Source organism: Aquila chrysaetos, chromosome 2, assembly GCF_900496995.4.
Source record: "Aquila chrysaetos chrysaetos chromosome 2, bAquChr1.4, whole genome shotgun sequence".
Classification (NCBI taxonomy): Eukaryota; Metazoa; Chordata; class Aves; order Accipitriformes; family Accipitridae; genus Aquila; species Aquila chrysaetos.
In genome coordinates, this window is record NC_044005.1 from 26,591,791 (window position 1) to 26,612,383 (window position 20,593).

At 46.2% G+C, this 20,593-nt stretch overlaps 1 protein-coding gene across 3 annotated transcripts in view; it reads right to left on the reverse strand.

Moving 5' to 3' along the window:
- The window catches only part of IFT43 (intraflagellar transport 43), a 50,440-nt gene that overhangs the window by 17,328 nt on the left and 12,519 nt on the right, over positions 1 to 20,593 (reverse strand). For all 3 annotated transcript variants that reach the window (XM_030003185.2, XM_030003189.1, XM_030003197.2), the window contains 3 exons: positions 16,528 to 16,595; positions 3,781 to 3,813; positions 3,219 to 3,265 (listed from right to left, as the gene is read on the reverse strand). In XM_030003185.2, the coding sequence (XP_029859045.1) occupies positions 3,219 to 3,265; positions 3,781 to 3,813; positions 16,528 to 16,595 (148 nt within the window). The remainder of the gene's footprint in view (positions 1 to 3,218; positions 3,266 to 3,780; positions 3,814 to 16,527; positions 16,596 to 20,593) is intronic.

Sequence of the window (20,593 nt, forward strand, 5' to 3'; positions counted from 1 at the left end):
TGGATGGGGGACAAACAATGTTAATGGAATGGTACAGCTCAGCTTTCTAATAGGTTAAAGAAAGACGATTCAAATGTATTGGTTGACAGCAGCAATCATTACGCAACTGTGCCTGTTCATATTAAGGTGTACAAGCTAACACATTATGCAGCACAAAATAACCATGACCCATCCTTGGGGATCCATACACCAATATCTTGATTTTTGTATGTTTAGAATCTGAGCTTTACTGTTACAGTTAAGGACACAAGCCCAAGTGCAGTTCTGTGAGAAGGGGATGCTGATACGGCTCAACTTACTGCACAGCCACAGCATGCTACTCCCTGCATTCTACACTGGGCAGTTATTTGTATCTCTGCTTATTCAAAAAAGTAATTTTATTTAGGTTCTGGCATTTGTTTATATGTCACTTTTCTCCACTGCAGTTGCTGAGCCCACACGGAAAACTCCTGTCCCAGAATAACTTGCTTAATGTCCTGCAGAAATAGGACCACAAGCATGCAATGCACTGATCCATTTAGAGATTTTCCACATGCAAATTAGATCCATAACCCAGTGTATTTGACTGTACCAGAAACTGCCTGGGTAGGAACAGATTAGTGGGATCTTTCTTCTAACACATAGAGTTAATCCAAAACTGAACTCTGGTTTGCAAACAATCCAAATTCAACTGTTAACCATAGGTTAGGCACAGATAAATAAGTGAAGTGTATTAGGACTTGCCATGTCTTCATACCACATTCTGCATCAATTCTATTCTGTATTAATTACCCAAGGTCTTGGAACACTAAAAGTCACATGCTGCAAACATGTGGCAAGCATTTTTACGGCTGGTTAGCAAAGACAGTTATACTCTGAATACAAGACCAAGGTTCAACAAGAAGGACAGCACGTATGCAAACACTCAAAGAGCTGTTCAGAACAGTCTACCAGCCTCAGTGACATACGCTGAAATTTAAGAAGCCCAAGAAACTTCCCAGGGGAAAAATTAAGTCTGTTCTGAAGATGCCAATGCTATAAAGGTGCCACTTCTGGCAGTCATATGTTGCAATGCTTAATCTGTCTGGAAAACCCAAATAAGTCTTCATTTAATCTCATTAACCATACTGATGTCTGATCCTTTGTGACTCCTGGTAATTCTTCTGATGCTTGGTGATATTTTACGGATGCAACTTTTTATACACTGTATAAAATTTATACACTGTATAAAATTCTTAGCCCTTGAAAACTGAGGTAGCTCCTAGAGACTCTAATGAACTTCTATGCTCCCCATAGTTCTCTAGTGCTTTTCTCAAAATCCATAGTGTGGATTTTTCCTGAGATTTCTCTTGGCTCATCCAGTCCTAGAAGAGCAGGTGATACACACTATCAAGAAAACTAGTGCTAAGTCAGGAGTCCAGTAGACTTCACAGCAGCCTGTAGAGGGTTGGGATGGGATTACCCACCAGTGCCTATGTTTTGCTTATGATCTATGATCCTGGATTAGGCAAGTGGATTTTTTAAATTGCCCCATGACAGAGACCCAAGGAGAGCAGTGCAGGCACTTGTCCTGATGGGAACAAGACAGGGATGTTATCATAACACATAAGAGAGACTTAAAGTAGAGCATACTATCACCTAAACTAGGGGACAGCAGTGATTTCTTTCCCTGCTCTTAACCTTTTATTGCTCTTTTAGGTATCTTTTTGCCCCAGTCCACTATTCTCCAAGTGGAGGTAATCACAGAGAAAAGTGTGTTCTTGACACTTTCCTTCTTCCCAAAGGTGCTTTATCATTCTGTATTAATGAAGAGCCAGAGTTACACTACAGGTTCACTTCCTCATCCTCCTCTCCATCTCCTTTGGTCTCTCTCTCTCATTCAGCAGCTGGGGAGATTTAAGCAGCTCCCGCATTTGTCTACCCCCAGGGTGGTTCATTTCCTTGTGTGATGGGTTGACCCTGGCTGGTTGCCAGGTGCCCACCAAAGCCGTTCTATCACTCCCCCTCCTCAACTGGACAGGGGAGAGAAAATATAACAAAGAGCTTGTGGGTCGAGATAAGGACAGGAGAGAGATCACTCACCACTTACCGTCACGGGCAAAACAGACTCAACTTGGGGAAAATTAACTCACTTTACTACAAATCAACCAGAGCAGAGTAATGAGAAATAAAACCAAATCTCAGAACACCTTCCCTCCACCCCTCCCTTCTTCCCGGGCACAACTTTACTCCCGGATTCTCCACCAACCCCCACAGCGGCACAGGGGGACGGGGAATGGGGTTTACGGCCAGTTCATCACACATTGTTTTCTGCTGCTTCATCCTCCTCAGGGGGAGGACTCATCACACTCTTCCCTGCTCCAGCGTGGGGTCCCACCCACGGGAGACAGTCCTCCATGAACTTCTCCAACGTGGGCCCTTCCCATGGGCTGCAGTTCTTCACGAACTGCTCCAGCATGGGTCCTTTCCACGGTGTGCAGTCCTTCAGGAGCACACTGCTCCAGCGTGGGTCCCCCACAGGGTCACAAGTCCTGCCAGAAAACCTGCTCCAGCGTGGGTCCCCCACAGGGTCACAAGTCCTGCCAGAAAACCTGCTCCAGCGTGGGCTCCTCTCTCCACAGATCCGCGGGTCCTGCCAGGAGCCTGCTCCAGTGCAGGGTTCCCACGGGGTCACAGCCTCCTTCGGGAAACCCACCTGCTCCAGCGTGGGGTCCTCCACAGGCTACAGGTGGATATCTGCTCCACCGTGGACCTCCCTGGGCTGCAGGGGGACAGCCTGCCTCACCATGGTCTTCACCACGGGCTGCAGGGGAATCTCTGCTCCGGCGCCTGGAGCATCTCCTCCCCCTCCTTCTTCACTGACCTTGGTGTCCGCAGGGTTGTTTCTCTTACATGTTCTCACTCCTCTCTCCGGCTGCCGTATTCCCTCTGTCCCAACTTTTTCCTTCTTAAAAATGTTATCACAGAGGCGTTACCACTATCGCTGATTGGCTCGGCCTTCGCTGGTGGCGGGTCCGTCTTAGAGCCGGCTGGTATCGGCTCTCTCTCGAACACAGGGGAAGCTTCCAGCAACTTCTTACAGAAGCCACCCCTGTAACACCCCCCCCCCACTACCAAAACCTTGCCACACAAAACCAATACACCTTGCAATTTCTTACAAGATGCTTCTCCTCACTTTACTGGAGAATCCCCAGATGTGCATGAAAGCACTTCATGCAGTCAAGTAGGTGATACCTTACCTCCTCCATCATCTGATGCCTCCAGGCTCTGCTGTCTGAGACGATGACTGCAGCAAAACACAAGGAAGAAAGAATTTCAATTGCAAGCCCAGAAAAGCATCTCGTTGTGTCCCCTTCCTCCCCACAAGCCTCATGGCCTGTCAGTGGCAGAGTTCCCAGGTATGCTTAGCCTGCAGACTGACCTCCTTCCATACCCCTCATTGCCGGACTCAGCAGAAATCTCAGCTTAGAGTGCTTAAGCAAGATGCCTTGTACCTGAGACAAAGCCCTAGGCTGCAGACAGCAGGGCCTGGGGTGGGTCTGGGAGGAAAGCAGATGCTTTCTACTTTTCCTTCCTTCTGTCGTATGGGAATGACAGAGCCATCACCTACTCCATATCCAGGGAACTACAGAGTGACCAGCCCTGCACCATCCCAGGACACATGACTTGATTTCATGCTAGGGTCTGCACCCTTCCCAAGTTCCAGATCTTGGTGTACTGGTGCTTCGAGTTGCATGTCCCTTCTCCATGAGATCAGATGTAAAAGTTGTGGAAGAAGTCTCAGCAACAACAGGAACTTACTCTTCTACTTCTTCTGCATGCTTTCTTCCTGACCTGCAAGACAAGGAAAGGCTTATGCTTAGAAAAGGCTAGAAAAAATTTAAAAACTGCACCGTTCCCTATATCACTGTTATTGTGCAAAACAGTTCCTACACCAGATCCGATATAACACACTGCACCTTTGAAAAGTTCTGAGTGACCATTAAACCAGTGTATCAAAAAGTCCCTGAGTGCATCAGATCGAAGCAGAACTATTTGGGTCCAAAAAGACAGCCATGCCCAGATACAGCAAGAGCCATAGTTCCTGGTTTTTTAGCTTCTCAGATACTTTTTCATCCCCTCTGCTATCAGCTGCAGGTAAAGTTTGCCTTACCTGAGTAGAGAGGTCAGCACATTAAGGAGTAAAGAAGATGCTATACTTTGTCTACCTATCCCTGAGACATCAACAGGTCCTTCCTCCTCCTGGTCACGCATAAAGATTATCTGGTTGCCTTTGTAGGTTAGGAGCCCTATCTGAGCTGGCCAAGTTCAGGTGAGAGATGCTGTTGCTGCAGTAAATCAGGGTTGATCTGGCTGAGTTAACAGGAGTTCATAATAATAATGTGGGGGGGAGGCACTGGCAAATGGCAGCTCCCTTGCTCTCCACCCCAGCAAGCCCAGAAGTAATTCAGTCCTGATTAGGGACGCTTGTTCAGTATTCAAAATGTAAAACATGGAGGTTGCTGAACCAGCACTTTGAAAAGTTAATTAAATGCCAGGTTTCTTTTTAGCAGATACTCCATCACTTGCTGATTGCTTTGGCCATTTTGCAGAGTGAAGTTTCATCTCTATGCATTGGGAATAAATATTCTCCCCTCCCTTGAAGTCAGGGTGTCATGACAAAGAATACATGGGCCTCTCCCCTACCACATGCACTATCCCAGGACACAGGAAGATGTAAGAGAAGTTGCTTCATTGCCTTGCACTGCTCCTGTCAAAGCACTTCCATGAGATGTGACAGGCCTCTCCTCATCTGCTCTCTGTTCCAGCAGGTTATGGTCCTCATCTAGCTCTCCTGTGCATAACCTACTCTTCTAAGAGCAACGAGCAGGGCACATCTGAGCCCAGTAATATCCACTGCTATAAGCAGAACTGCAGCTGTGTAGATGACATCTGCATCTGGGCTTTCAGCTATATCTGCACACTTCTGTTCATCAGAAGAGGCAGAAGTGCAATGCAGCTGGGGAATTTAGGAAAGAGCTGTTCCAGTGAGGAGCAATTGTCCAGCTCCAACCTTCTCCGCAGTGGTAGTGCAAAGCACTTTTTGTGAACCCCCTGATACTATGGAGAAAAAAAGGGATGGCTTCAGAGAACCCACCCCCAGCTCTCACTAGAGTTTAGAATCTGAGAAGACAGAGATGGAAAGAGGATGCAAGATTTATCCTATTTTATCTCTCCCTTCTGCCTTCACAGAACTGCTCCCCACACCCTGTCTTCAGAGCCTTGCCCTCACTGAGCTGAAACATCCCAAATGATGGCACTGCACAGCCTTGCACAGTGAGATGATTCCCTGGAGGTTCAATCTAACCTCTTCTTAGCATGATCCCGTTACTCTTGATAATTGTCCAGCCCCAAATAACACTCTTTTCCTCAGTACTCACACTCCTTACATCTTTACTCATCTCCTATCCCCAGGCAGGAGTGAAACACTCCACATGTTTACACTTCCCAGGAGAGGGTCACTCCTGCTATCCCTGTAAGCAATTTCTGTTTCTTTTTCCTGAGCTCCCTGTCATGACAGGTATCCAGGTGGCCCACAGGGAAGGCAGTCATATTTTAGTCCTAGAGGAAGAGACTGCTTCACTCATGTTCCAAGACTTAAATCTTTTTCAACTTTTCCTTGTTACGCTAGGAAAGGACTTATTTAGGGCAATAAGCAAATACTTCATTATGAGATAGCTGCACTAGATTGGAAAAAATAGTAATTTGGGGAACAAATTCATAAACTGGGAGGAGAGAATAGTACTGACCCCTTTAATCCCAGAGCCCAGGTATTAGAACACTCTCCTGTCAAAGACAGTTCCCTCTCTCTAAGGCAAGCTAAAGCCCCACAGCCAGCCCCCCAGGAGAACACCCTTGTCCCTATGCCACAGGGTCCAAAGGTGGCAGTTGGTGATGCCAGTCTCTCATGCCAACAGTCCTGTGATTTATACGGAGCCTTTAAATACCAATGGCACTAGAACAGGAGCTAGAAATGACTGTTGTTCTGTTTAGGTGAGACATCTGCTTCCAGTCACCTGTACTAGATATGTGCGTTAATATACAATTTGGAATAGCATTATTTGATGAAACTGGCATTTCAAACCAGCTGATAAGCTCACACGCAGAAATATAGTATGAAACTTCCGGGGCACAAGAAGGAATTGCATGTTTTACACTCTTTGTGGCCTTAATGATTGAGCTATTAGGTAAAGAAGATACCAACCAGCCTACTATTGCCTTTCCTTTTTCATGAGGCTTCCTTTAATTTTGTTTGATGTTAAACTACTTCTTCATTCCTTGTTTCAGATTGGAAAAAAAAATTCACAAAATATTTTTGGTTTGTTCCTGATTAATCTTTTGCTTTTTCCGTCCAATCGCATTACCTAAATCTACCTAACAAAGTGACCCTGAGAGAAAAGACAAGCTTTGCCTTGTGCCCTAAGGTTAAAAACCTTCAAGGCAGTAAGCTAAGTCATTAACAGATCCTCAAAAGGTGCCCTACCTCCAAGCCTGTCCATTCCATAAGCTTAGCCAAGGGCTAAGCTATAGATGGAGATACTATTCCTGCAGAACCAGTCACCTGCCTGCCTCTTTGCCCTCCAGGTGCTATGGGAAGCCCCACAGGCATTCTCCATAAAGTTATCACACTGCTTTAAGCATTGTTGAGTACCCCTTTCTGAGAACTGGCTCAGCTTATCAATGCCAATTGCAACACAACATTTCATCCTTCAGGAATATCAGGCCTGGGTACACATCATCCTCTTCATTCACCACATGGGCAAAGCTCTCTAGAGTGAAAGCAGACATGGAAGAAACCAGACTCAAGCCAGCATAGACAGATTTCCTATTCTTTTCTTATGATCTCAGCAACAAGAAGTGCACTGCTCTCGTTTGTCTGCTCCAGCAGGAGGCACAGCCCAGGGAGGGTAGCAACAAGTGTCTACAAAATGAGCAACTGTGTATGAACTATAGATACACCCATTCAGGGTGTAAGGGCAAACAAGACAATACATTCCTGGGAGCAGTGCTCAGAAATGCATTCAGTCTTCTGTATTATACACCAGCCACCCCCAGTTTTTGTGAGACAGCGATACCTCTGTCTCTTTCATTTCTTCTGACAAGCCCATTGCATCTGGAGGGCCAAAGAACATGGTCCAACCCCGTCACCTGGACAGCTCCGTTTAAACACCCTTTCCCTGCAAGGCTGCCTGTGCTCCCAAACGTAACCAAAATCCCACAGTATTCCCTCTGGCTTTGGCCAGCTGCTGACCCCCTCTCTATTTCAGGGTGTTGAACAGCTGAGAAACTGGGCAGAAGACCCCGACGGACCCCCATGTTATATAACTCCTAGTACAGAATACCTATTTCTCTCCTGGCTGTATCCTGGGGCAGAGGGTATAGATCTGATCTTGCTCGAGTGTTATCTTTGCTCAGTTCTGGCCAGCAGGAATCCTCCCTGCACACTAATGAGAGGGGGTTAAACCTCAAAACCGAGGCTTTCCCCCCCACACCCCTAACGTACAGCCGAGCTGCCTTGGAGCTGCCTGCAACGTCTGTGCTGAAGGGTGAAAGGCAGTTCTAATGTAGACATCATCTCAGTTAAACTGTTTCCTTCTCATTTAATGGACTACCACGGAGATCTAAATGGAGATAAAGTAGCAGGGCTCAGAGAACAGCCAGGATGCTATCTTTATGCAGCATGACAATGTGCAGTGGTTAATTAGACACCGTTAACCTATTTTAGCAGGGGACATAACTGGGATGAATGGGGGGAAACGTCCTTGAAATCCTTTAATGTCCACAGCTCATGAGAGCTGTAGACACACTTGCATCCTGCACTGAGCCGCAGCCAGGTGCCGGGAGGCCAGCGTGCAAGATCCGAGGCCCTCTTCTGCGCTCCCAGGGAGGTGTGAGGGCGGGCAACCCAGCTGAGGAAAAGGGAAGCAATTCCGGCGGCTTGTTACAACGAACATCGAGGCGGCTGGACAGGAATGCCCCGGCGGGGCGGGGGGCGGCAGCCGAGGACTAGAGAGGGCTAGGGGCGCGGGCAGCCCCCTCGGCCCGCCCGGTTGCCCTCCGCCCGGGCGGGCAGCCTCTCGCTGCCGGCCGCTTTGCTCCCCGCGTCCCGCCGCCGAGGGGGTCAGTGCCGGGGAGCCGGCGCGGCTCCGGGCGGCGGGGCGGGCCCCGAGGCGGCGGCGCTCCCCGGGGGCCGCCCGCCGGCGCCGCAGCATTGCCGGGCCGCGGCCGCCCTCTGCCGGGCCCCGGCGGCGTGGCGCCCGGCCCGGGCTCCCCGCGGAGGCTGCGGGTCCCCGGGCCGGGCCGCGCCGCCGGGCCGCGGCCGAGCGACGCGGGAGGCCAGCACCGGGGCTTTGACGTGACTGTCCGCAGGCGGTCACACCTGCAATCTGCAGGGCCTGCGGGCTGTGCCCGGGAGGGCGGGGCGCACCGCAGGAGCGCTGGGGCCACAAGTCGAGATCGAAGCGTGTTTGGGGCGTTTTACAGGGCCCCCGCAGCGGGGGGAGGATTTCATCTGCCTGCGGGTTAGCGTTATTTCCTGGCGCGTCTCAGCCCCTTCTCTTTATGACTCACGTGGAACCAGAAAGCTGCTTCAAGCTGCCCTCTTGCTACAAGAATGAAAGGGAAGAAAAGGGAACGTCCTGATGTTCAGAGATACATTTTGTTTTGAGAGAGCAGGGCGATCAAAGCGAGAGCTGAGAGATGGGTTGTGTGCGCAGGAAGCTAGTCGCTGGCCGGCGTTCTGCCTCTGTGCTTGCATCCAAAACCTTACCCACCCCAACGCCGAAGGCTTGGCTCAGCCCACAGGGAGACATGAAGCCTTTTGCCTCTAGGGCACAGACTGTAGTTCAGGTCTAGGCCTGAGGGAGGAGGGGAAAAAAAAAAGATTAAAAAGGACGTTGTACTCTCTTGCTCAAGTATTTTTTTAGTGCCCATCACCACAGTGAGTGGGTGGAGAGCTAAGAGTTGCAGCTCGTTTGATAGCCTAAGGCACAACTAAGTTACACATCCAATCTGACGCACAAGTACTAACTGATCAGTTCTCCTGGCTCTCCAAGTGTGGGTCTTGGTCGCTGCTTCTTTGCTGAGGCACACGGGGAGAAAATCACTTATCGAAGCTGTATGTAAACTAGAACTGCAGCCCATGCTGGAAAGCACTACCACAAGGTGTCTTCTTGGCTATTCCATTGCACTTTCCTTGGGGCTCTGATCAGTTGTTTAAGTTTCCACCCCCTCTCCCTGGACTGTGGCAGCCTGGAAAAGCCAGATTTGCCTTGATTAAATCACAGAGTCCAATCTTCACATCTCCTAAAATCAAGGCAAGTTTTGCCATTGATTTCAGCAGAGCAAGGAGTACTATGAGCCTTTATTTCTATCATAGGATGTCACCTCACAGCCCTCTACTTCCAAGCCCTGGGGCACATGGCTATCTATATCTCTACAACGGGGTTTTGGGCAGACACACATTGTTTTAAATGGTAATGGTCCCACCATCCATTTTCTGGCCCCTCACAGGCTCCCTGGGCTGCCTGGACCACATGTTGAACACACTGCCCTGGAGCACGGCACTGGAGGAAGAAGGATGCAGCGATGAGCAGGCATGCTCTGTGGGATGGGATCTGATCAACACTGCGGCTAGCCAGCTCCAGCTGAAATAGGCTTGTGAGGCAGTAATCAATCTCTAGCAGAAGTGTTGTTTCTCCTCATGTCCTAATAGGTGGGCTTGCTTAGCAGAAACAACAAAGGAGGAAAGCTCTGGCAAGTGGGACTTTAGGAACTGGCACGAAAGAACAAGCTGACAGAGAAAGTTCACAAGGCTCATTGAACCTCAGCCTACTCAGTGCATTGTCCAGCAACAGATGTTCCCAGGGTTCCCCTACTCGCTCACTGCTAGAGAGCTGACCAGCAGAGCTGTTCAGAGCTGCCACTGAGCAACAGAAAAAACAACAACACTCAATATGAATTCCTGCTGTGTGGGAAAACAGCGCTGCAGTTTCTAGAGGTATTCACCACACATCTTCGGTCCCTGAGAACAGGGACTCCCATCCAAGTGATCACGTTTTTGGTCTCCAGCAAGCACCAGGGCCAACTCACACCAAACGGCTCTTGAGGTTACAGGAGCATTTCAGTTTCCATTTAAAGGGAAAAGCACACTTCTGATCCTCATGGTTACACAGAATAACTGACTGCTAAAGGAGACAGAACTAGAATGCAAAGAAAAAGTACCTAATGTTGTTTGGTTTTTTCAAATTCCACAACAGAGAACAAACTTGCGATTCTGAAGTACCAGGCCAAAGACTTCTTTCTTGTTATTTGCCTCACCAAAAACATTTAAATGAAAAACACTAGAAAGAGCTAGGTGTTTATTACTGAACGGCACCTTGTGCTGTCATCTGAGAGCAACAGCTTCTGAAAGAAGATATTTTAAGAAATTGGATTAAGAACTTGAGAATAGTAGAGGGGTTATATGGGGAGGGGGCCTGAGGGAGGGGGAAATAGGGCCAAGCATGTAGATCAGGTCATTGTAGGTCTCTTTCCGCAGGTAAACTGCATTAAGCTAGACTTCACAGCCAATTTAGAGGTGACCTACAAAGGCCAGACAAGTTTTTAGCCTTGGGTTTGATAGATACCAAAGGGTTGCAAACTGCATGTGTTCTTCAACAGGGTTTTGCTTTTTTAAACTAGAAATATTTGGGACAGCAAGGATAGTACCCCCTGAATTTGCTGGTAAATTCCTTGGAGATGCAGAGAACTAAAGAAGGAAGATGCTTTGTCCTCAGTCAAAAAAAATCAAAGAGACTTCACCCTGAGCACACTCTGCCACCTCAGCAGCTTACATGGACTGTTACCAAAAATGTCACACTCTTGTTCCATTTTTGTCATGCAGGCTTCATTTTCTAGGGGAGCAAGATGCTACAATCCTACTAGTTCTTCCATTGCCCAGTATCTTTCAGGAAAAAGAAGTCAAAGAAAACTTCACTAACAGAGAAAAAATAAACAGAAATCTAGCTTAGAAAAAAAAAAAAAGGAAAAAGGAAGAAGAAAAAAAGAAAAAGGGAAATTAAAAAAAAAAAAGGAAATTATAAAAAAAAAAGAAAAAAGGGGGAAAAAAGGCCAGCTCTTTTTCCAGGCTCCTCTGGGCACTGCAAAGACACAGGAATGGGCACAAATCTAGCATTTTCCCTTTGCAGAAAACCCTTGCAAGTCACACTAAGCAGGATTAAAAGGAAAAAAATCCCCCATCACAGCCTTGGTACTGAGAGATTCTCAGATGACTCTTCTGTCTCTTAGGGACTTTCCTTTTTCTGCCAGTTATTTTTACTGAGTCTAAACAGAAACACCAAGGAGAGCTCACCCCAGCAATGACATGGAGGGACAAGAGGACAAGAGCCTGTTAGCATTCCTGGAACATCCAGCCTATTAAAAAAAAAAAAGAAAAAAGAAAAAGGGGGGGGAGAGGAAAAAGCCCACCCTGGGCCTGCACATTGCAGCTTACCGCCATCTTGATGTCCTTGATGCGTGCCGATGGCATGGAGGCGGCTGGCACCAGATCAGCCCAAGAGAAGGAATGAGAGGCCAATGGAGATTTATGTGAGGAGAGTGAGATGGACAAGGTAAAATTGTCAGGAGGAGTTGTTAGAAAGTAAAATATATTGTGACAATTCCACTCCTGCCGTTCATCAATAAACTGACAGATCATTTAGTGTCAATTAGGAGTGATAGATGGACAAGTCCCCATGATCCTGGGCCAAAATTAATGGCTGGGAGGGAGAGGGTGATTGAAAATGACGGCTGACATTGAGAGGAAAGTCCTGAAGGTCCCCAAGGGGCCATTACTTGCCTCATTCCCTTGCAGATCAATGCAGGGACAAACCCAAAAACAGACACTTCAAGACAAAACTTAATCAGACTTCCTTTTCTTTCTTCTCCTTCTAAGTTGTGCCCCCTCACTTGGCAGCCTTGATCCTTTGTGCCTATACTCTTCACATCATTGAGGACATCCACAGATGGCTGCAAGATGCAGAGCGAGGCTGCCGTCTTCCCCACAGCCAGGAGCCTGGCTCCATTCCTAACATGGCAGTGTCACAGGGAAGCCCAGCCTGAGATTTACCTCAACACTGCTGGACTGGGAGTAGAGGGCAGAAGCAATGACACTAACTTCCCCCTACCATGTCAGATAGAGAAACTCATGAGCACTTTACTACTCCCACTTGCAAGACAGGGATGGCTAGAGGTTTTATAAACCAGGCACTCTCTGGGGTCATTTCGTGTAGATACAACGCAGGATAGTTTAAGCCCATATTTTTGAAACAGGAGGTTTTTAACTTTACTTACCTCTAGAGACCTTGAATCATAAAACCCCTTAATCTCTTAAATAACTTTCCTTCAGCTCCAGGGTGCAATCTCACCATTGCCCACCCTCCAGAGCGCTAAATGATATCTACACAGAAGCTGGGTTACCCTGCTCTAAAGGTCACCCCAATTGCATTCCCCTCCTTCCTACAGGCCCTTAATATTTACCTTCTTGTTAAATGCATTCCTGGACACAGTACCACCACTTCTGTTCCAAAATACTTCAGCGTGGTCATTCTCCTAAACAAGCCTTGATTATTCCAACTCTGTATGACCTATCAGTCAGGAGAAATTTCAGTTGTAGCTGGAGCACCTGTTGCTAAACTGCCACAATGCCTGTAGAAGAAAGGAGGTACACGTGCAGGCACTGGAAGGCACTTCCTACTGAAAACAGCATTTGCGTTTGCTTGCAGGGCCACGTGAAATGAGCTGTGTTTATTCCACAACAACCTTAGCTGCTGCCTGCAGAACTGTATGAATTTTAAGGGGCTGACTGCAAGACCAAAGGGATCAAGGACCCAAGTGAACTGGAAGGGTCCCAAGAAGCAAGGAAATAAAGATGATAATAATAGGGAGAAAAATGGATGAAGTTCTGTAAGGAAAGTCAGAGAGATGAGATCAGCAGAAGCTGGAATTAAATGGATCCTGGAAGCACCTCTCCTTTGTCAAATCCTCACCAGTATGCAAAACTAAGTTCCCTTTTCCCACTGGCAAGCGCTTTGTGTTTCTTCCTTCTGATGCATGAGATAACCTGACAATAAACCTCTGCTTTGCTTGTCACAAGTGTCAACACTGATGTCATTAAGGACATCAGCACAGCGTTCAGAATGGCACTTGGGCTCCATCCAGTGGTTAGAGAGCTGCTTCTGTAGCAAAACCAGCTGTAATTACTGTTATTTATGTAATCTCAGCAGGGTACTAGGCCCCAGGTGGCTGCCTGGGTTCTTGGCTGGTCCCCTTTCCTCTAATACTGGGGCTAGAATATTGCTGGGGCAGCAATGGGACTGCTTCTTCTCATAGAGAGTGATTCTTCTCTCTTGACTACAAATTTAAATAAATACAGCAGATTCAGGTGCAGAGACCCACATTGGTAAGGAAAAAAGATTCTTCTCTCACTACTTTGCACCATTTATTTGCTGATTGCAGAGGACCAGTCTGAGGGTTTGCTCAGACACTTACCTGCAGTCCTCATCATTATCCATTATCCATTTGTGTTTTGTAAATACAAAATGGGAGTCCTAGCAATGACAGCTGTTCTACAGAGGTACTGGGAGTCCAAAGTAATCTTTTCATGCTTGATTTTTGAAAACTTATCAGTAAAAGACAGTATTTTGATAGTTCTCAGGAATTTAAATATCTGGCACTGGTAAATGCTATGGGAACCCATAAAATACTTTATCTTACTTGCACACCATCTGTGCAAATTAATTTCAAAACTAATTACAGGTTGGAAAACCTTAAGGGCCCTCCTCCTCTTCCTATCTTGCAACAGTCTGAGACAGCAGTAGTCTGATGGAAAGAATCAGCAAGATGGTGAGAATATTTCCAAGTTTACCTAGGTATTACAAGAGCTGGGCAGGTAAGGGACTAAGAGGGAGCAGGAAGGGTAGAAAAACAGAAAACCAGGTTGCAAATTAAATTCTATTCTCACATGTGCCAAATGGAAACAAAAAGAAAAATTTCAAGTGATCATTTCACACTGCTAAGACTCTGAACTAGAAATACAACAGAAAAGAGTTTAATTATCCCTACAGAAAAAGCAACAAGTGTGCAGTTGCAACTGACTGCATCTGTCAGAAACAGAACTAAAAGCTTAGACCTCAAATGGGGAGAGAATAAAACACAAACAGCTACAAGATCATTTCACAAGTGGCTGCAGTATCCCATCTGACCCACTATATATTTACACAACACAGAAAATCTAACTGTAGCCACTCTGCTCATCCTTCCTTTCTAAGGAAAAAAAAAACAAACCACAGATTTTAACACTGTCAGTTCTGAAAAACAAATTACTTAAAGCAGTACAACTCCCAAGTGTGAGCTCAGTTACACTGGCATAAAAGTGCTTATACCTACATCAGATATATCAATAGAAGCATGTTATTCTAACTACATCTACACTAGTGAAATTGGAGCAAGTTAACTTGATGGGCTTCCAAACTGAGTCAAATTGTTTGAAAAGCTGTGGGGAGATAGAGCCTGAGAAAACAGAAACAACAAAGCTACAGCAACATTGGTATGACATCAGCCAATGACTCAGACTTTTCACATGAAGGCTTTACTCTGGGATATGTCACAAAGACAGCCTTACAGGCCAGAATCTCAGACTTTTTTAAGGGAAAGGAGAGAGATCAGCTTGGGGAGAATACACAGCTGAAGGAAACAAAAGACAGAGGAACTAATACAAAATCCTTGTACCTCATGTAACTAAAGGAAGTCAGAACAAACCTCCCCTTCACAAAATTTATTCAATAAAAGCTTGTAATACAAATGAAAAGAATAGTCAGATATGACATGATATCATATGCATGACTGAGCAAGGGGCACATCTTCATCTCATGTCCCATTGTGCAGAGTCTCACAGGTAGAAAGGTCTGCAGCCTTCCCAAATTGTGTCCAACCTCATAGGAGCATTTACTCCAGACACCCACTATATCTGTAAACCATTCAATTGGGATGCTGAAGAAGCACCACTGATAGCTACTGCTCCAAAGCTGTTTGATGAGGCTAATGTCAAACAATGGAAAACATCCTAAAGTAGCACATGGCACAGTGGTTACATTAGGAACCTGTACACTGTCCTTCAGGGCGCATTAGGCACAGCCCTGAATAACTGTATTACCTCCAATCCATTCCTTCACCTAGCCAACAATTACATAATACGTTTTTCCTAAACAATGCAATTCACCCTTGTTCTCTGCTGTCACATTTCCATAAAGCTTCTGCTTGGTCCTACAAAGATCCAGGATCATTGGTGGCATTTTTTTACAACCCTGAGGTGGATGCATCTTTGCAATGGCAACTTCTAGCTGCAGCCAGCCCATGAAAAATAATACCATTATCAGAGTTAAACTGGAGAGGAACAGAAGGACTTCAGGCTGAGATCTTTATTCCTTTGCTTACTCCAGTCTCCAGATTTTCAGCTGATTTATTCTTCAGAGACTAACAGTGTGATAATTTTCCCAGAAAAGTACTGTTCTCTAGAAAGGCTACCCCAGAATATAAACCACTCTTCTCACCTCCCAAGAAATACTGACTATATAACAGGTTTCTGGATGTCCTCTTCCATTCTCAGGGTTCCAGGAAAGAACATACGTAACTTTTCCATAAATCAGAGTGCCTCCAAAGTATATGTCCAGGCATATACACTCTTATTATAGGCTTTAATGTATACCATATACACCACTCCATGGCTGAGCTCTTCAGCTCTGTGACTAGGAACTGTAACACCAGTATAACTTTACAGCTTGAAAAATAACAGATAGCTTGAAATCAAGTCATCTCCTCCCAGTCTGAACTGTCCTTTAATTTTCATACCCATTCTATTACCATGTCCAGGTACTTCCTTCCTCTTAGGTGTCCTTCATAAGCATCACGCTTCTCAACCTACACTCTACAATTTGTAAAGTTTTTTCCTCCCATCTCTTCTCACTGACCATTTCTGTCCATCTTCATTATACCATAACCCCATACACACATAAACATCGACAAATTTCACCTTTACTGTCAAGGCAGATCACTAGATCCTGAACTGTTCATTACATTCTTGTCAGTGGGGCACTGTCATGTGTCACTGTCCTGGAAAGGACGCAACCAGTCAAATCCCCCTCCTCCCAGCTCCTGCATTTAACATGCTTACTATGTTCTTGACTCCTTCCAGTTACTGTACCAGGTAAGAAATATACTGCCTCTGGCAGACAGTGACATGTACACAGTTTTGAGCCACACCAGGCCAATTTATAGAAAGCATTAGCCAGTAGAACCAAGCAAGAGCAATACTTCAAATGGTTTGAAGGCATTACAATGACATTGGAGACACAGGCCATCTACAAGATCCAGAAAAACTGTTCCAATGCCTGTGACAGCAAGGCCCAACTAGTAATGTTCACTTAATCCATGCCTAAGCCCCTCTTAATAAGGAAAGAGGTGAGGACTCACCTGGTAGGTGCCAGTACAGGATCATCTGCCCAGCCTCCTTGCCGGCGTGGGGGTTTAGGTGGTGGACCCTTTAATAAAGAGAAGAGACACGTTACAGCCAGCTCCAGTCAAAGCAGAGTCAAGCCAACTGAGACACCAGGTCCACACATACTAATGTAACACTTTACCAAATAATAGATGGAGAGATAGTTTTTAAAATGCTGTTTATTCATAAAATAAAAGGAAGACAAATATTGCAGGACAGGTTTTTAGGGGTCTCTGTAAGCAAAAGATGTGTCACTAATCAGTATCTTGACAAGTTTCAGGTCTATGTGCCTTTGACTTGTCCAGGACACACAGTACAGTAGCAGACTGATCCACAGAGGATGCCTTCCCCTGGCAAAATATGGCTCACTGGGAACTCATTCATTACTGCTCCCCACATTTGGTATTATCATGTTACATCCTTCCTAGGGTACAAGGCAGCACATTTTAGACATCTTGTTTTAGATGAGGAATTGTTCCTAAAAAGCGTCTGCTTTTGTCCACTGCCCTAGAACAAGAGGTTAGATGCCAAGTTCAGATACAGCCAGCCATACCAAACACCTCTAAAGCTAGTTGAGATGAATCCCACCACTGCCACCACTGAAATGCTAAAGGGGAAATCATCTGGAGCTTAAAGACACTCCCTGCTCTTTTCTTGCATTGTCTTGTGTGGCACTCTGCCACACAGCAAGAGAGAACATGAATTCAGCTTGGGGCTTAAGATGGGAATTTTCAAAGAATGGGGTCATGAGTGCCCACAGTGTGACAACTGCCTATTGCCTTTTGCACTTTTGGGCTTGGTTCCACCTGCCTGAAGCACCTCGTACAGCGCCTTCAGTGTTTTTCATGACAGGCAGTGGTGAAAGCAGAAGGGCAAGGTGAACCCAGTGGATGAATTTCAGTTTATATAGCTCCCAGTTGATGCTGCCCAGTGAGGGAAGATGGGTTACAGGGACCTGTGAAGGGACCATCATGAGAAAGGATGATTGGGTAAAAGATGTCCCAAAACAGGGAAAAATGGTAACTGCAAAGGAGCCTAAGCTGGAGCAAGGCGGGGGGTGGGGGGGGGTGGGGGGGTGTGTGCAGGTGGCTCCCACAGCTTTATTACGAAAGGGAACAAGTTGGGCGACTCCTGGGGATTTTTGACTGGACAGAGAGGACCTTGCGTGTGTGGTGGGGTCAACCCTGAGCCAAAGCCAAATTACCTCTTGCGACAGACGAGGAAGAGGTTGAGCTAACCCCTGATGGTAGGGGTCTCCCGTGTTTATTTCTTGAAGCAGAAACATTGTTTGTGAGTGTGGGAAATGAAGAGACCCTGCCAGGGGCAGCCACTGCCTGCTGCAGGGAGGGGGCACGACCCTGCATAGCTCCCTGATAGGAGCAAAAATAGTCATCCTCCAAAAATAAACAGGGAGCAGGAATGAGGCAGGAGCTGCAGTCCCAAAATACCAGCTTTCTTCGGCAAAGGGAGCACAGGAGGGCAGAGGGACAGGCAGGGAGCGTGAAACGCAGGAAACAGCCTCCTTATATGGGCTCATCCGCAGGGGACAGAGCTCAGTCGACTGGAATGACCATGTCACAGAATGTGAAGCCTTCAGGGGCCCAAGTGAATGGAGTTTTCTGATCTTTAAATGATTCCCCCAGATTCTTAAGATGCCAAACCAGAGAAGAGGCTACAGTGCCAAAAAAGGAGCATTTTGAATTCGTTTCTGGACACACCCAGAGCCCAGGAAAAAGGGGAAAAACACACCACATATGGGCGTGCATGCCCACATAAACATCCCTATTCCCATTACACACACCCCTACCTCAAAAACACGCTCCCTGCCACACAGATCCTTCCCATGCAAACAACCCTCCTCCCCTCCCACCATCCCTCTGATAGCCAGCAGGCCGTGTTCCCAACACAGCCTCGCAACTCCTCACAAAGGTGCACGGAGTTACACAAATGTCACCAAAGAACCTGGGCGATAAGGCTGAGGGAAAATGCAGCATCTCCAAGGCATTCCAATGCACCTGCAATTTAATTGCCTCATCATCAAAACTAGCCTTCAGATCAAAGATATCTCAAGTGGGGCACTCCAGATCAGAGGGTGATGAGAATGACTGCCCCAGTCTTTGCACAGGTCGCAACTCCATGGCATCTAGAGGTTTGATTCCAATGTCTTGCCAATGTTGTAACATCTTCCCATTGATCATACACACCAGGCAACCCTGAATGTGTCAGACCCTGACAAACACCTCACATATACCTACAGGTCTTTTATTCCTCTTGCAATAAATCAGGTAATTCTTTTTGAACTGCCTACAGGAGCACTAGCAACAGGAAAGGCAATGTTAACTGTCAGCTAAGGATAAATAGCTTTTCTTTGTTAGTTGCCTGGAAAGTGCCATAACAAGGTCACATGCCACATGCACTTTTGTCAAGTAAATAAACTTACCTTCATATACATTCACATTTCTAAAACCTCAGCATAATTTACAATTGAGAATGCAATGTCGTGCATTGCCATAATATGGTGACAGGTAGGAACGTTGCAGCTGCAAGCAAGAGCTTGAGACAGAAAGTGGGAAGAACGTCAACCCCAGAGGGAGCAGAGCAGAAACAGAGGACATTGGTCTTCTGTAACGGAGCAAATGTGCTCCTGAACACACCTTTGGTGAAAAAGACTGGGGGCTTTAAATGATCAGAACTTGTTGGTACCTATGTGTTATATCTTGGGCAAGATTTTTAGGTATGTTCCCAGATGCAAAGCTAAGATATATACCCAAATGGTATGGTGTTCAAAACACTGATATGCCACCAGCTCCTGACAACTGTGTTCTCTCTCAGCTCTTGCTGCTCTTTCACTGCATTAACTAATCGCTTGCTTGCTGTGGTTTGCTTTTCCACTTAAGTTTTGTCAGTTATTTATCTCCAGAAGATTTCCTCTACCTTTGTTTCTGCAGATAATCCACTTTTTCAAGGAGCGTTGCCATGGTCTGAGCTTTTTATTTTATTGTTTCTCAGAAACTCAGTTCACCATTTTTGTGATGGTACTTTTACAGTATTTCTCAGGCCACATCCCTTACCAACACTTTCATGCTACCACCATAATCAGTATTTTATCTCTCCCTTTGAAAAATGACTGGCCTGAATTCCATCTCTCCTGCATTGAAGTAAAAAGTCTACCTTCTTCTTTATCAGTAGTCAGGCCCTTTCTTATCAGACAGATGTAGAATCCTAATTTGGCTTCCCCATTAAGGCAGAAAATTCCAGGCTACTTGTCAGATCATGTCTGCCATTTTGAAGGTGCTAGTTGGATATTGCTTCTCTCATGGAAGCAACTACCCTGTGTGTCTCTGGATCCTCAGGGTCCAGCAAAGTTTCTTTTAGGACCTACCACAAAACAAGCATATTATGGACATGTTGGGTCCCTCAGATTCTCAGGCAGGTCTGGAAATATGGATTAATTTACCTTCATCAACATGACAACTCCTTTGAAACAGCGAGCACTCTGTGCAGGGAAGCAGGGACTCAAATGACATTGACAGCATGCAACAAAGGACACAAAATCTTCCTGTCATCTAATACATCTCCTAAAATGTGTGGGATCTATGTTCTGCCCGATATACAAACACTGTGAAATTTGATACAGTATGTAGGTGCCTTGTTTTTATCCACTATTGACCATGGAGCAGAAAGAAAGAAGTATGGCCAGTCTCAGGCTTCCTCTTCTCCGGCGAGTTGCCTGAGGCTCCCCTGACTGAGGAAAAGCAAATCTCCACATACAGGCCTGATGAATTAGTTTTGACTGCTGCCAATTAAGGAGCTGTAAGTCAAATAGCCCCACTGCTTCCAAGCAGCCACATAACACTTACAATCTATACCAATCTCAGAGCACACATGATATCAGAAAGGGTCAATTCCCAGATCTATGCAAGCCTCGGCTTTTTGCAAAGAACAACCCATCTCTGCTAGCCCTCTTTATCATGTCCACAGACGGTTCAAGTAGTGCATCTGATTTTAATGAATCCCCTCCAAGGACTTCTGCATATCTTA